Source organism: Argiope bruennichi, chromosome 3 (genome assembly GCF_947563725.1).
Source record: "Argiope bruennichi chromosome 3, qqArgBrue1.1, whole genome shotgun sequence".
Lineage (NCBI taxonomy): Eukaryota > Metazoa > Arthropoda > Arachnida > Araneae > Araneidae > Argiope > Argiope bruennichi.
In genome coordinates, this window is record NC_079153.1 from 116,604,424 (window position 1) to 116,621,880 (window position 17,457).

At 30.2% G+C, this 17,457-nt stretch overlaps 1 protein-coding gene across 4 annotated transcripts in view; it reads left to right on the top strand.

The window, feature by feature from the left end:
- The window catches only part of LOC129964016 (neuron navigator 2-like), a 654,345-nt gene that overhangs the window by 572,034 nt on the left and 64,854 nt on the right, over window positions 1–17,457 (top strand). For all 4 annotated transcript variants that reach the window (XM_056078676.1, XM_056078675.1, XM_056078677.1 and 1 more), the window contains 4 exons: window positions 1,123–1,327; window positions 2,237–3,271; window positions 7,750–8,025; window positions 16,648–16,801. In XM_056078676.1, the coding sequence (XP_055934651.1) occupies window positions 1,123–1,327; window positions 2,237–3,271; window positions 7,750–8,025; window positions 16,648–16,801 (1,670 nt within the window). The remainder of the gene's footprint in view (window positions 1–1,122; window positions 1,328–2,236; window positions 3,272–7,749; window positions 8,026–16,647; window positions 16,802–17,457) is intronic.

A 17,457-nucleotide genomic window follows, 5' to 3' on the forward strand; every position in this document is an offset into this window, starting at 1 on the left:
ATGTGGGTCAGTGAAAAACAAAATTATAACAATTGGGATATTTTAAATATTTATCTTTTTAGTAATTAATGCTGTCGGTTCATGTTTTTGCATGCTTGTTAATTATGCCATGCCATTTTGATTATGATTTCACATATCTTTTAAGGGAAAGCGTAAGCGTAAATCTTATCCAGCTGTGTGTGTGTGTGTGTGTGTGTGTGTGTGTGTGTGTGTGTGTGTGTGTGTGTGTGTGTGTGTGTGTGTGTGTGTTACATTTTTTTTATATATATATGAATTGACTCCACTGCCTTTATATTAAATTTACCTTCCTTTTTATGAATTCTTTTATTAATATTAATTTGAAAAAAGACTTTTTTTAACTTATATGTAAAGATATCTCTTAATTTAATTTTTTAAATTTTACCTTAATTTTACTCATATTAACGTCATTCTAAAATGTCCTCTTATTCCCTGATCCAATTCCATCTTTTCTATTTAATTGATTCAACACGCGCTATGTAAAACATTGCATTTATCAGATTATGACGCTTCGAGTGACGGGATAAATGTTTATAATTTTCTTTTAAAGATACCTAAATCTCCTTTTCCTAAGATTACAAGTGTCAAAGAAATTCCTATCAAAATCTTATAATAAAACCATTGAAGGAAAATAAATTTGGTGTCTTCTGCTCTTGTGTCGCAATGTAGACTGCCGTATTTCTTACCACTAATTCTTTACGCGTAAATTATGTCTCCTATGGTAAAATAAATCGAAGTTTTAGAAATTTCAAAAGTTTCTTTTATTCGACCACGCATCTGCTTAAATATGTTTACATACATATTAGGACTACTTGTAGTTTTGATTAAATACCATAAAACAGACCAAAGTATCCATATTTATTTGTAAAAATGATTGTTAATTTTATGGCAAATGTATTTTATTACTTGATTTTTGACTGATTGGGATTTTTAAATCTCTTATTATCCATAAAGCATGATTATGTGTCTCTTAGTACAGAAGAAAAACTTAATTTTATTTACTTACATTTTAAAAACATTAGTTGTTTTTTAATTGTTGATAGATGATTTCTCCAATCCCTTTTCATTCCAGTGAATTAAATATCAGATTTCTTCTCTTTCCAGCTTTGATGACAGCAGCTCTGTAAGCAGCGGCGTAAGCGACACTTTCCCAGAACTGAGCACGGATGACAACCTGACTGGATCGTCGGTGAGTTCTGACAACAACGTGTACGCCAGCTTGAAGAGAAACCAGAGAATCAGCTCTAGTCACTCTAAATCGATTGCCAACGGTTCAAACACGGCGTCAAATATCGACAAAAGCCGAAAGGTACCTCAACCATCTTGATTCTAATATGCTCAACAGCATTTTAATAATCTTGACTTTGATATCTAAACATATATTATTTATATGATAGGATTAGGATCACATGGATGCCATACTTCACTCTCATTTTAAATATTAATTTTTTCTTTAAAGTGTTCATCTTCTTTATTATAGCGACTAAGAAAAACTTTTTAAAATTTTCTAAATAAAATCGAATGTATTTTCGTTTATTTTTGACTGGTTTTTCGTTTTTAAGAGATTAGGGATTTCTATAGAAAAAAATAGTTTGATTTCTTGCGATAGATGTGTATATATATTCGCTTGAGTTTAGCCAATCACATTTATTAAACCCAAACAATTATCTGTATTTTTAACTTGGAGTGGTTTCATTGCTAATTATGTCGGTAAATGGTCTTTTAATAATCTAAACGCGATTTCTAAAATTGATTCTGATTTTAATCTAAATGAATAGTTTGCTGAAAGAGTTCGTTTTAATTTTCTCAATTTGATTGATTCTCTGTCATTTTACCGATTTCTTGATGAGAATGAATCTGACTAATATTTGGCATTTAATTATAAACTTGCATATACCGAATTACTTTACTATCAATTTTTCAAATTTATTTCTGCACCATTAGTTAAGTCTTGGTACAGAATAAACGCAGGAAGAAGAAGGAAAAAAAAACTTTTTAATTAATTAAATTTAATGTAAAAGATTTTTAATGTTATTTTTTAGATGATATCTACTGCTTTTTATTGAAAAAACATTCTTTGTGTTTTTTCATATACTGTTCAAAAATAGTCATACTGTGTACATATCAGCCGGATTTAAACGGCACTTTAAAATACTGTCAGTAAATAAAGGGTTAAACTATTGTTTTTATATATGGACTGTTTTTTTTATTTGTTTAGGCGGGGGAGGAGCCTGCAGTCGGCCCTAGTGGCTCGAAATCCCGGCAGGCCCATGTCAAGAAAACCGACAGCTCTATGCAAACTGAAACCAGTGCTTTCCATCATGTTTCCTCTTCATCCTGGAAAAAATATCTCCTTCAGCAACAGCAGCAGCAGCAGCAAGATGCCCAGTCCAACAAAAGTAGCAAAAAGTCCGTCAAGAGTTCCGATTCCAGCAAGAAAACAAATTGCAGCTCCAACGGTTCGGATTCACACCGATCCAAGCACAAATTGTCAGTGGTGCCGGATCCGGAACCGACGGGTAAGAATCACCCCCTGAAACAGGTCAAGGCGGACAGTTCCGAATCCTTGGATCAGGCCGGCCGTAAAACCTCTCGGGCTTCTGCGGTTGCTACGGCAACTGGATCAGCCCCGCCATCCCACCCTAGCAAAAAAGCCCCATCGGGAGGGAGCAGCAAGCAGCAAAGTGGCAATAACCGATCCTCCAGTACTCCTTCGTCAGGCAAGAAGGGCGGCGATGCTGCCCCTGCCGACGAAGTGTCGCAGTGCCAGCCCTGCTCGGAGCGCCACCCTACGGCTGATCCACACAATCACCTTCCACCCTCGCGCAAGGGCGGCGGCAACAGCAAAGTCAAAGTCTGCGGCAGCACGCAGACCAACACGGGCGACCTGTACTCCGACGGAGAGTACAGCTCGCTGGGGCGGAAATACCATCCGCCCAAGCAGTATTTCATGACCACACCAGGACCGGGTACTGGTCTCAAAGAGCGTGTCTATGGCAGCAGGTCTATACTCAATGGTTCGCCTACCCCTCTGTCCGACTATATGATGGTGGGAGGAAGGGGGCCCCCTCGGCTCTCCAACCCTTTGAGGGATTCGGACAACTATGCGACGCTGGAGCACGGGCCCTACTCGTGGATGAGGCACAGCCCTAGCTGTGGGACATCTGTGACAGGAGGCAGGGGCGGTGGGGCCTTGACAGAAGCAGACAGCATGGAGTCGTTGTCGTCCACGTCTTCCAGTATACACGCACAGGTGTGTATGCTTTTGATCTTGACATTACGAATGATGATGCAACAGTTTGTTTTTAAACAGAAAATATTCTTGCATTAGTTTTGGTGTGTAATTAAAGCTTAATGAGCAGATATTCTCAATTTTACCTTTTATTGACACAGTGAATTTCATTTACCGATCGGGTGTTGCGATTTTCAATGATTTGTAGAAAGTGATATTACTGGACGAATAATGAACTTTGCTATCCATTCTTCTTTTAAATTAGTTGGGCCATTTTTCTTCCTTCAGTTTAAATTATTTCACGATTTTCGAGCTGATACTATTTTAAATAATTTTATTTTAGTTATGTTTGGTTCTATATAAAAAATTTAGTGGCGATTACTTTTTTTCGTGTTTTTTTTACTATCATTATTAAATAATGTAGTCACCAAATGAAATATAACCTAAACAGCTGTTAAACATCTGTTACGTCTTATATGGAAAGAGGAAAGCCTACATACACCATAATAGAATTATTGCATATTCGATGTCTTAGAAAATAAATATTTCATCCAAAATAGTTTTTTTGTGAGAACAATTTTTTTTACTAAATATTTGTAGATGATACTCACACATCGGTAATTAATGTAAAATGATATTTAAACAAAATTATATAAACCATTACATCTATTATTTGATATTAAAACATCAAATATTGAAACTTTTTTTTTAAAAAAATCAGTCATCAAGCACATAATATCTGGAATTCATTTATGAAATTTATTCAAAAAGTGAACAGTGTTTTAGCAATATTGCTGCAGTTTTATTCACCTGTTTATTACTTTTTGCCAATTTAATGTTGTAATCTTGAAAAAGAAATCGCCAAATTGGCGCACAAAGAAAAATACGCAAAATATTTCTCTCAAAATTTATCAAAACACGAATTTGAATATTTGAATTTTAAGCTGTGTCACAGTTTAATTTTTAATCTGAATTGAAAAGAAACCATGATAATTAAGAGCTCTATTGACAAAATTCAAAAACTTAATAAACATTTCTATAAATTTAAATTTTTTAGTAATAGAAATTTGATATATAAGATTACAATTTAAATCTAGGGGCTGTTGTTCAAAATTATCTGTAAGAAATGTAATTAATTTTTAAAGAATATTCCGAAATATGTCAATCTTCCGTAAAAGCTGTAAAATTAGATATAAAGCCATTACATTCTAGATATTAAATAATACTCGTTTCGGTTCTTCATTTAATAATATCTGTTATTTTAAATAACATTTTACTTACATAATTATTTTTTCTCTTTTTAAGATAGGAGTTATACTCAGACTAATGCAAGAAGAACTTTCATAATATATGTATTTTCTAATTTTAGAATCTGACTTTGATGTTGTTTACTTTTAAAAAATTAAAACTCACTCACGGAAATAAAGATTCTTTTCAATTAAATATTCTTGTCACTAATGAAACCAAAGCCGGATTAGAATAACTAATTCGCTTTTGTGATCTTATCCTATAAGAGATATTAATTAATTTCAGCAGACCATTTTTTTTTTTTTTTTGGAACAAAGCTTCTCCTTTTAAGCTTTGTCACAAACAATTCCGTCGTCTTGGGCGGAATTTATTATGCAAATTAAGATTCCAGCCGAATGCGTTATTATCGTCTGCGTTATGCCAGAAAATTAATCGACTTAGAGTAAGATGTTCAATTATTCAGAATTAGCTTTTTTTTCTTGTATTTTCTATGAAGAAACTGTGTTTATTAGTGTTTTTTATCCTCTCCCATCTGTGTTATGAAGTAGCTGCTTTATGAATAGAGAGTGAATAGATTTGTTTATGTCAGCAGGTTTTTTCCCCCATTCTTTTTTTGTGCATGGAAATTTTATTTCGCATTTATTTCGAAATTAAGTTTGTTTGTGATATTTTTTGATACACCAGTTTGAAGATAATGGTACTAGTGTTCGATTTAAACCGTATTGCATGAGGAATGTGTTTATCATGTGCGATTTGTATATTATTTCTTTTTATTTGTAAAAAATTAAAATTAACTGTTATTAGATATTTTTAATTATTTCTTAGTTAATTTTGGAGATCAAATTGTATTGAAATGTGTCACAAAAATTAAAACTGACGAGTAACTTCTCTAATTATAGTAATGTTTTATATTACCTTGAAATAAAAGTATTGTTTGCGGAGAAAATTAAAATATTAGGGTGTCACAAAAGTTTCTTTCTGATCATCCTATGAATGGCCTTATCTGGCTCTGCTTGTGCAAACATGCAGGCTTATCTATTTGCCTTCTATGTCATCGGTTCCAGTCGTACCTGAGCTGTTTTACCGTACGTTTTGTTTGTGCCACGGTCTCTTTTAAGATGTTCATCCACAAAATTAAACATGGATACCGGAAGGCAACATTCACGGCGTTAAAGAGGCTTGTCACTGGAGACGAAACTTGGATTTTATATGAAAATGTGCTTAGAAAACATACTTGGCATAAGAACAATAGGCCTTCAACTGTCGCAAAGCCGGTACTACATCACAAAAAAAGTTCTTTTGTCCATTTGGTGGAATTGTAAAGGCGTAATTTTCTACGAGCTCCTTCCTCAAAGTGAAACAATAAATTCTACGAAATACTGTCATCAACTGGAACAATTAAAAGATGCCATAGATATTTAATAGTAAACCATAGTAAATAAAACAGCCAGAATTAATGAACGATGAGGCATTGTTTTTCATCATGACAACGCGAGACCACATTAGTCGTAAGAGAGAAGCTCTTAGAGTTTGATTGGGGTGTTTTACCGCATCCTGCATACTCTCCAGATCTCGCTCCATCTGATTATTACTTCTTTCTATCCTTACAAAATTCTCTTCGCAATAAGCGCGTCAAATCAGCGAAATAAAAGCGTACCTCGAGGATTATTTCTTGGAAGACATAATGAGGCTTCCTGAGAGATGGAAGAAGGTAATAGATAGAAGTAATAGAAGGTAATAGAGCAAAAGGGTTCTTATATAACAAAATAAATAATATCTTAAACAGTAAATATTGTATATTCATTTCATATTAGAAATAGGAAAGAAACTTATGAGGCATCTTAATATTTTGCAAAATTCGAAAATGCTTGATGATTTGTAACATATCTCAACTCATTAGTAAAATAATTATTTTCATAGAATTAAATGTACATGAACATGATCATCATTTTCAAATTACAAAATAAAGGACAAAAAAAAAGGACAACCTGTAGATAGTTTTAATATTAATTTATTTTTATCCTATAAGTTATTGTCATATTTAACACACAAAAATAGAAATATTTCTAGATGCATATTTTATTTAGTGATAATTACTCACCAAGATATTGAAGACACCTGGAAAAAAATGACTCAAATCATAAAAACAAAAGAATCAAAATTTCATTTTATTGTATTTAAGTAAAAACACAGTTTATCTTATTATATATTCATTAAACAAAGATGCAGCATGTATCTTTATTAAATAAATTTAGGGTAAAGAGCAATTATTAATACTTAACTGATTTGTTTTTGCATGACACAAATTTAATTAATAATTATAACTACAATTTTTTTACACAAAAGCACAGTAAATGTAAAAAAATGTCAAATATCGCTTTCTTTTTTAGTTGAAACAAATCGACTGCATATTCTGAAACAGGATGTGTCGTCTAATTAGATAACAAAGAAAAACTGAACTATCAAGGATTGTAACACTGAATTTTTAAATTCTTGTTTTTAACGTTATTTTGAATTTATTCAACTAAGAGCACACATATTTATTATAAAGAACATGTCGTTATATTGAATAAGCTCTGGATGAAAATTAATTATCTACCACTTAACAAAGCTACCCATAACATTTTTACACATACATTGAATAATGATATTAGTAAATTAAAATTTATTAATAAATTCTATAATTTTGTTATAATAATTATGAAGAATTTTTTAAATGCTCGATCATCCTTTGGATTTTTAGTTAAATTAAACCGATTACACATTCTCTACTTAATTAATCTAATCATTCTCTGTCTCTTTTATTATTTCTCTATTATCTAATTACAGAATGAATCATGTAAGTAGATAATAGACAAAAGTGAGATCTCAATCTTTATAAATCTAAATCTTAGCCTTTCGTAAACTGTCTTACTTTCTTGAAATCTTTTTTCCCCCTCTCTCTTAAAATCATATGAGTTATCGATATTTTTTTTAAACCAGGCATGATTCCAAAACTTCTTCCTCACTTTTACGCATCCGCTAGGGATAAAAAAGAACATTCCTTCAAGCTGCTGAACAATAATTTACTCATCTGCATTCTCTCTCCCAAAGCGGTTCGCCGACACTTGTTGACGAGCCCACTTTCCCAAACATCCTGTACATTTTTCTCCCGAGTTCACTGAACAAACCCTAATAAATCTCCAAAGGCTGCATCGAAAAAAGACTTGTTTACACACTCCGAATAACCCCCTGTTCTCTCTGCTGCCCAGATCCAGCACGCCCGGGCTAACAGTCTCACACACGCCCGTCTAATGCTCCATCAGAGGGAACTGGCCGCATCGCCCAGGCTGTCTCGCTCCAACTCCATCCGCTCCACCAAGTCCGAGAAGCTCGCTTCTTACATGCTCCAAAGGTCGTCAGACGATCCCGAGGGTCAAAACACCTATGCCACCCCTTCGGGAAGCGCTTTCATGGCAGCCGCCATTGCCTCGGCCGCGGCAGGGAACACGGGATCACAGCCAACGTCGCCAAGCTCAGCGCCACAGGTAGTGATAGTTCTTGTAGTAGTATAAGGTGGTGGTGAATGTATATGAAATATAATAAGTAGCCAATTCATGTGATTTCTCAGAGCCAATCATTTTACATCTCTACTGTGACGTAACTTGTAACAAGTAGGGCCGAATTAAGCTTTCTAGGGGACCTCGGCTATGCGAGTCTCAAAGTCACTTTTGTCCTCGAAATTTTCAGAACCATTTATTTTTAATGATTTTAATGTAATCTTTGCATAAGTAGGTTTAAGTTGCATATTTTAACAAGCATAAATTGCCGAACACTTTAAAAAAATGCATGGTAAAATAGTAAATAAAATAAAATAGTTTTTAAAAAATGGCAAAACTTTTCTTAACATAATTTAAATAATATTTAATTATACGAAATTTTTTTTAATTATAAAACACCCTTTTTTTAGAATTTAAATTAACGTGATCTGAATCTTTCAAATATAAATTGATTAAGAAAATTACTAAAATAATTCTCCAAATTAATTTAAATAATGCTTTATTTAATTTTGATTAAGTTCAGTTGCACGGCCTTTATGATTGAATGAAAGTACAAAATTAAATAATTAATACCACAAAAATAAAATTAAATACCACAAAGAAATATCTCGAGGGCTTAGGGTCCCTTAAAGTTTTAATTTCCCTAGGCAGTCATCTATTGAATAATCCAAATGCCACAAAAAATATCTAGAAGGCTTAGGATCCTTTAAGTTTTTAGTGATTTTTCTTTAGGTATTTGCCAATTTAATAATGCATATACCATAAAAAAATATCTTAAGGGATTAGGGTCCCTTAAAATTTTAATTTCCCTAAGAAATTGCTTATTTAATAATCCAAATACTACAAACAAATATCTCGAGGGTCACTCAAAGTTTTAGTTTCCATAGACGGTTGTCTATTTAATATTCTAATTCTTCAGCAAATGATTAATGTGTAATGGATTTTAAAATTAAATTTGGGCGCTGTCTAGATAAGTATCACATAAGCGTAAATTGTTCATTGAGTTGGTTTTTTTAGGACAAGATAATGCATGATGTCAAATCTGCATTATTTTGTTGAATTAGTTGTTTTTTACACATCACTGCACATAACATATTTGATATAAATTTGTCATTAAACTGAGTTCTTTGTCAGGGTCGAGTTTTACACTTAAATACTTTTAGAATAATCTCAGAAGTGGATTAACTTTCAAATTGTATTCTAAAACTATATTAATCTAAGCTCAATTACTGTAAACCGATTTATTAAAAACATTAAACAAATTCTTTCATTTGGTTGATGATAACAATGTACAAAAATAACCTAAAAATGGTGGTAATTAATTTTTAATATATATATACTTATTTGCTTTTCCATAGAAAACTTATTGACAATGGCTTAAAGAAAATTTGATACTTCGAAATAGTGTAATGACGTATTAATCGCGCATTTAAATATATAATGGCTTATGAAAAATATTGTATCAGATGTCATTTATCTCGTTTTGAAATAGGTTGTTTTTGAGGAAGACTTAATCTTAAGATATATTTTCCACTGGAATTATCTTGTATGAACATCAACATTTATGTGCATTGCTTGTTTACTACAATTGTTAGTATCTTGTCCACTTCTATTAAATTATCATTGATATTTGATATGCATCATGATTCTCATTGGGTCATTATATGAGGTTGTGAATTAGATTACTTTATGCTAGGAATCGTCTTTTCATTTTTTTAATATTAGTTCTACCAACTTGCAAAAAGAAATCTACTCTTAACAGGTAATATGATAGAGCAAACTTCTCTAATTTCAATAGTATATAGTTTGTGCTTGGGAACATAAACTAGTCCACTCCTATCCAATTATCATTGATATTTGATATGCATCATGATTCTCATTGGATCATTATATGAGAACATGAATTAGATTACTTTTTATACTAGGAATATCTTTTCATTTTATATCAGAAATCTTGCATTTTTGGAATATTAATTCTACCAACTTGCAAAACGAAATCTACTCTTAACAGGAAATATGATAGAGCAAACTTCTTTAATTTCAATAGTAATAGTTTGTGCTTGGAAACATAAACTAGTCCACTCCTATCCAATTATCATTGATGTTTGATATGCATCATGATTCTCATTGGATCATTATATGAGAACATGAATTAGATTACTTTTTATACTAGGAATATCTTTTCATTTTATATCAGAAATCTTGCATTTTTGGAATATTAGTTCTACCAACTTGCAAAACGAAATCTACTCTAACAGGTAGTATGATGGAGCAAACTTCTTTAATTTCAATAGTATAATTTGTGCTTGGAAACATAAACTAGTCCACTCCTATCCAATTATCATTGGTATTTGATATGCATCATGATTCTCATTGGATCATTATATGAGAACATGAATTAGATTACTTTTTATGCTAGGAATATCTTTTCATTTTATATCAGAAATCTTGCATTTTTGGAATATTAGTTCTACCAACTTACAAAACGAAATCTACTCTAACAGGTAGTATGATGGAGCAAACTTCTTTAATTTCAATAGTATAATTTTTGCTTGGAAACATAAACTAGTCCATTCCTATCCAATTATCATTGGTATTTGATATGCATCATGATTCTCATTGGATCATTATATGAGAACATGAATTAGATTACTTTTTATGCTAGGAATATCTTTTCATTTTATATCAGAAATCTTGCATTTTTGGAATATTAGTTCTACCAACTTGCAAAACAAAATCTACTCTAACAGGAAATATGATAGAGCAAACTTCTTTAATTTCAATAGTACATAGTTTGTGCGTGAGAACATAAAATTTTTGTTTAACTTCCTAATCCCTATAATTATGCTATACTTCTTTATACTTCAGCTGCTATGATATTACTCCTTCAAAATAAAGAAATAATTAAATGATTTTTTTTTTGTTTTGTATATTGCTAAAATGTCTTATGAATAAGATTTGGAGGTGAAAAATGAAAGAAAACATGAATATAACGAAATTTATTGCCACTTCAGTTATCAAAGACAAAATATTACAAAAGAATCTATGTGATTAGAGGATTTTTATGTCATATTAACCTCATTTAGCATGCTTTGTTATGTAATATATGAAATGTTTCTTTTTTCTAATATGTTGACGTTAAGTTTTAACTGTCAACTTCTCTTATAAAATTATCAGAGCAGAATGACACAGTAATTTATGTATTACAACTCAAAATATGCACTGAAACGGATGGCGGATGCAGCAAGCATACTTTGGATTAAATAATCCGTCTAAAAAAAGACAAAACATCATTCAAATTTCATTCTAAACTGTTTGCCAAAGAATATTAAAACGACAAACATTCCTAAATGATAAAAAAAAGGATTAAATGCGAAAGATAGTCAAAAAGTATTCAATAAATAATTGCAATTTAAGTTGATGTTTTTTCATCGAACGCCATGTCTGAAGAGATAAAACTATGTAATTTGATAATTGGCGGAAAAAAGTATAAAAAGGCCATTTAAAAAATAATTTCTTAGTTTTCTTTTTTATATGAGGGTTTTAACAAACTGAATTATCTTCTTTTTTTTTTTTTTTTTTTTTTTCGATGTACGTTGTCTGCAAGCGCTCTTTGAGATTGATTTTAGTCAAATTTTAATAATTTATGCATAATTTGAAATAAATAACGGTTATTTGTATTCATATAATGAGTTGCGTGGTGTTTAATTTCTGAGCAGTGCTCTTTTTCGATAGGATACCTCAATATATGCAGAAATAAAAACTTATAAATAAAAATTGTTAAGAAAGTAATCTTTATTTAAATCATCTCGTTAATATTTGGATTATTTTTTCTTTCTTTTTACCATTAAATGCTTTTATTCTTTGTTTATTTACTTATTTATTAATTTATTTACCAATTTTGGAGCATGAAAAAATTTTCCTGCCAAAAAAAGTCACGCCAGAGATAATCCTTTATAAAATAATTAATTTTAGATTAATCGTTTTAATCACTTATTCAGAATTCAAAAATTCAAATTTCTGTTTTCTGAGTTGAAGATGAGTATTAAATCAAAAGTATAGAGAGACCATCGGACATTCAATTTATCGAATAAGAATCTTCAAATCTTTTTTTTAAAGAATTCTTCCTCCCTATTGGACAGCGGTTAGAAAAGAAATCCGTTGTTCAACTCTGCATCTTGGGAGTCGTTGCGACGTTCAGTGTACCGATAATTTCTGATCGCCAGTTCAAGGTTAAATCGATTGAAGGTGGGAAACGGGGCAAACGTGCAGGTGTATCTGTCCCCGCGTCTAACTTTAGTTCTCGGGGTGAGCGAGAAAAGGAGGGAAGAGTTTTCAAGGTTTGATGGATGTTGCGTGACTGTATTGAAATGGAGCAGAGGCGATGTCGAATTTGATAGTCAGGGAAAAGGAACAGGTAATGTTGCCGCAATTAAAATAGTTAATGTGTATCTTAGATCAAAGTCGGCAAACTTATGAAGTGGAAAACAAAAATATATCGCCTCAGAACTTCGTGAGCCATAATTATATAATCATAAAATTAGAAGGCTTATCATAATGATGATTAAGAACTATATTTAATCTTTAAACTGATCGTTAAAATTTCAGCATGAAATCATTAATGAAATAGAAAATGAATGCATACTAAAAAATTTTACTGCTAATAAGCGTAAATTTTATATACTTGTATTCTTTAAAATGAGAGGGAGAAATAATAAAAATTTTGCTTCAAGTTTTGTGATCTGTGCTTGTTTTAATATATGATCACTTTGGAACTAACCATTCAGATCAGACGAAACAAATAAAAGGTGTCCCAAAATAAACGCAGGATTTGAATTTACTGCAATTCGTGCAGTAAAATGTTGGCAACCCTATTAAAAAAAACCATTTGACAGTTAATAGTTTAGGGTTGGTAAAAATGGGCTTTATACGATAGAACAACCTGTTTTCACTGTTGAACAGTATTTCAAAAATAAGTCTGGTGGCCACAGTTCGAAAATTTGAGAATTGGCCTCCTAGGTCATGTGATTTAACACCATTGGATTTCTTCTTATGGGGTTAATTGAAGTCAAATGTATTGTATATGCCAATTTCGCCAAAGGTGTGCGTATGTGCCAGCAAAGCCGTGGAGGCTATTTGCTCTATGTGTTATTCTATATATAACCCTATCTTGCTTACTTCACGAGTCAAATAATATAACGAAATATAACAATTTAAAGGGAGAAAATGTTTTTTAATTAAGTAATTTATTTATTTAATTGAAATCTTGCATTAACACGTTGTTCTATCTTGTAATGCTCCATTTTTAGTAACTCTAAACTATCAGCTGTCAAATGGTTTTTTAATAGGGTAGCCAACACTTTACTGCACGAATAGTGGCAAATTCAAATCTTGGGTAAATTTCGGGACACCCTTTTTCAAAGCTGTCAAAGTTTCTTAGAATATGTTACATTATTTTCTGTTCACCAAGATCGAAAATAAAACAAACCCAAAATCAGATATTATTATAATGAAACTGCCAGCGGATATTTTAAGAAGTAATTTTTTATTATGATAGATTTTTAAAAACTCATACAAAATAAATTTTAAATCCCTTAAAAATTGATTTCTGGTACTAAATAGATTTTGTGCAATGCTCAAATATCATATAACGTATTTTTACTGATTCATTTATTATTTGAGAAATAAAAATCTTACTACATATGTATAAAAGTACTTCTACTCTAGAAAAAAAAAAAAAAAAAAAAGGATTTCTTTAATGGAATTTCTAACAAATCATTTCTAAACAAACAAACTTGTGTATCGAAATATCTTTTGTAAGTTTAAACATTTTATATGTATTCCTGACATTAAAATTTGCATACAGTTATATAAGATTTCTGTTGTTCTGAACAATCGCTGTAATTGAATATTCTTTGGGAAGAAGAAGAAAAAAAAAAAATACTCTTCCCGAGGTTCCCATAATCCATTCGTTGAAACGATGAAAGATATGCGCCGAGTATCATCCGAAATAAAATTAGCGATCTCTTTCCCAGATAACGATACTTAGAAATGTCCCTCCCCCTCATGGTTTATTCAGAAGTCTCGTTTCTGTGCTCTGCGACCCGATTGTAACAAAGAGTGTGGATTTGCTAACTTGGCAATTTCGGTAATTCCGTTACCCTTCTAAGAATCCACTTTCAGCGCTATCGATTGCTTCTCGCTTCTTTTGGACGAATTTTTTGGCTTCCTATGTAATGTAAACGATATTTCTGACGATAGTAAAAGAGGAAGATGAATTAGGACACCCCCACCACCCAGCAAAAAAAGTTTTGTGTTATTTTTATTTATTTATTTATTTATTTATTTATTTTTTTTTTTTTTTTTTTTTTTTTTTTTTTTTTGTTATGGGTGGTAATTTTATAAAATGAAGAATTCAGGGTTTTTTTTAAGCATATTAGAAATAGAAATTTTTATTTGAGTTAGTTGATAATTCATTAATATAAATATTAAGGAATCAAATCACTTCTTCCTCAAATCAGATCACTTCTTCCTCAATCTAGATGACGGTCCTTTTTTATGGAATCAAAAATTATTAATAATAATTAAATTAAGTGATAATTAAATCTAGAAAATATTACAATATTGTATGATTATCAACTATAATAAGTGCATAAAATTTTTAAAATGTAAGTATAATGATAGTAACTATAAATAAGTATATAATAAATATTTATATTATAATAACTACATAAAAGTGTATAATCCAGCACTCAGAATACGAATGAAAAATCAATTACTGGAATATATTTTTACGAACAGGAAAATGAAGATTTGATATTTACTTGTGCAAAAGCCATATTTAGTAGTACAGCCTCGCATATGTGATAAAAATAGTTAACATGGCTATTTATAAATACGAAATAAATCAAACGAAGTTTTAAAAATGATTTATAAATTTTCTGAAATACCGGAACTTTTTACATTTATGAAAAATAAAAAACAACATCAGTTTATTTGCAGAATTAAATTTTGTGAAATAATAAAAAATAGAATAAAAGATGTTAAGTAGTTTCAGTTAGTAATTTCTATTAGATGACATATTAGTAATTTATTAGTAATTTCTGAAAGGATACATTAATAATTCATTCATTAATTTTCTTTAGATTCCACAAAGTAAAATAATAACTTCTTCAAAATTTTAAATATATGCGTCATTTTTATTGACTCCCTTTTAAAGACGACATTTTATTGAAGTTTTCAGCGTCTTTTCAGAAAGAAGCATATCTAATAAATAATTGCGATCAATTCTTTAACAAGATAATCCTATCATATCTAAAAAAATGTATCATTGATCACAAAAGAACATTTTTCTTTTGTTGAATCCCTAAATGTTAGAATCGATTTCTTAAAATTTAGATCTCCTAAACTATCTTGGGTATTAACGATATTTTTTGCCAGAAATCTCTTGCTATTAAATAAGAGTGAGTATTCAGTAAATAAGTTTTAAAAAAAGTAAATAAAATAAAAGTTTCAGGCTTGTACTATTTTTAATCCTCGATATTGGCTTTTAAAGATAAATCAACATTATTATCTATGACGTAGAAGCACGCTGCTATTTACATCAATAATAAGATGCCAGATTCTTGAAATTGCTTTTACTTCATTAATCTAAAACCCGAAGTTATAGTAATACAAAATTTAAAATAGTAATCAAATTGTATCAAATTTATTCTGTGCTGTGCATATTTTTCTAGTCAAAAGAGCAATTGCAATTGTACTCGCTTCTAAAAAAATCGTTTGCCTAAAATTTATTAGTGAAAAATGAATTCGGGAATCCATTAATAAATATATTTCTTTTTTTTTAATCTGATTATGCAGTCAAATACTTGAAATATAAAATGAATAATTGGCAATTCAAAACGAACGTTTTGTTGGTTTCTCAACTAATAAGATTATATATATATATATATATATATATATATATATATATATATATATATATATATATATATATATATATATATATATATATATATATATATATACAGAGATGGAGAAACTATATTGAAATATAATTTCACCATCATGTTTATACGTGATATGCAAATCCAACTTCACTTCAAAATCCGTTACACATTTCGCAAAACAGAAATTAAAAAATGAAACATCAAGTCTTCTGTGAAACAGATGTTGTCGCTTTTAAAAGGTACTTTTTATTTTAATTATATACTAATAAAATAAACTATCGAGTTGAAGGGCCTCAATTCAACATAGTTTAATTTGATCATTGTTTTTGAAACTTTTTTAACCCTTCTAATAAGCACGTATGATGTTTCTTATTATTTATGAGTATTAATAAACTTTAGTAAGTACACTTTAACAAACTTTAGCAGGGAGAGTAATATGTTATTTAAAATATTGTTTATGTTGCAACACGATTTTATACAAATTACTTAACAGATGGTTCACTGTAATTTATGCTACAATTATTATTTTATATTTTGCGTTTTTAATTTTGCTGTTTATTTACATCCTAACTTGAAAATTTAAAAAACTTTTAAAAACTCATATGTTTATTTAAAATAATGCACCATTTTTGTACTAATTATTATTTTTGTTATTTTCCAGGGAGGCAGTCGTTACAACATGTATCCTCTTTCTCCGGGCACTACATCGTCTGTTCCTACATCAAGCAGCTTTTCCAATCATGGAAATAGCAGGAGCTCCATGTCACCTTACATGACTGGTTTACTGTCCAAAATGAACAGTAAAGATGACGACAGTAAGTTTTTCTTTGCTTTCAGCTTTTCATAAACTATTTCTGATCTTTTACATATCATGAAACCTTGATCGAAAAAGTTACATTTCGTTATGATCAAATTTTGAAGCGTGATTGGTTGTTCAATTTGCTTTTTTTTTTAATTAAATTGTTCTTGTCAAAATAATTGTTCCATTTAAATTTTATTTTTCAAATGTATTCAAAAAATAATTTTTACTTTATATTTTCATGTTTATAATATTTTTGCTAAATAATTTTCAATGCTTATGCATTTTGCTTCGCTTTTTTTAAACTTTGTTTTGAAGTAGTTTCTTTCCACTAAAATTCTCTTTCTTTAAAATTCATTTTTCTTTCAATCAGTGTCCGAATTTGGAATACTTTCTTTCATAAAACTACCGTTAAAACTGCAAAAGATTTATTTCCCTGAAATAAAGCTCTCAAATTGTGAGGGTTTTTTTTAATTATCATTTAGTGATTTTTTATATATATATTTGATTTTTTTTCTCTGAAAACTTTATCCTTTTCTAATTTTCTGAGCCAATTATTCTATGTGAATAGCACGCATGTGGTAGTTTCGTTTTTCTGTAAAGTTTGATTTGTGTTGTATTGAAATTGACAAACAACATTAGGAATATATCGATCATGTATAAGTGATTTAT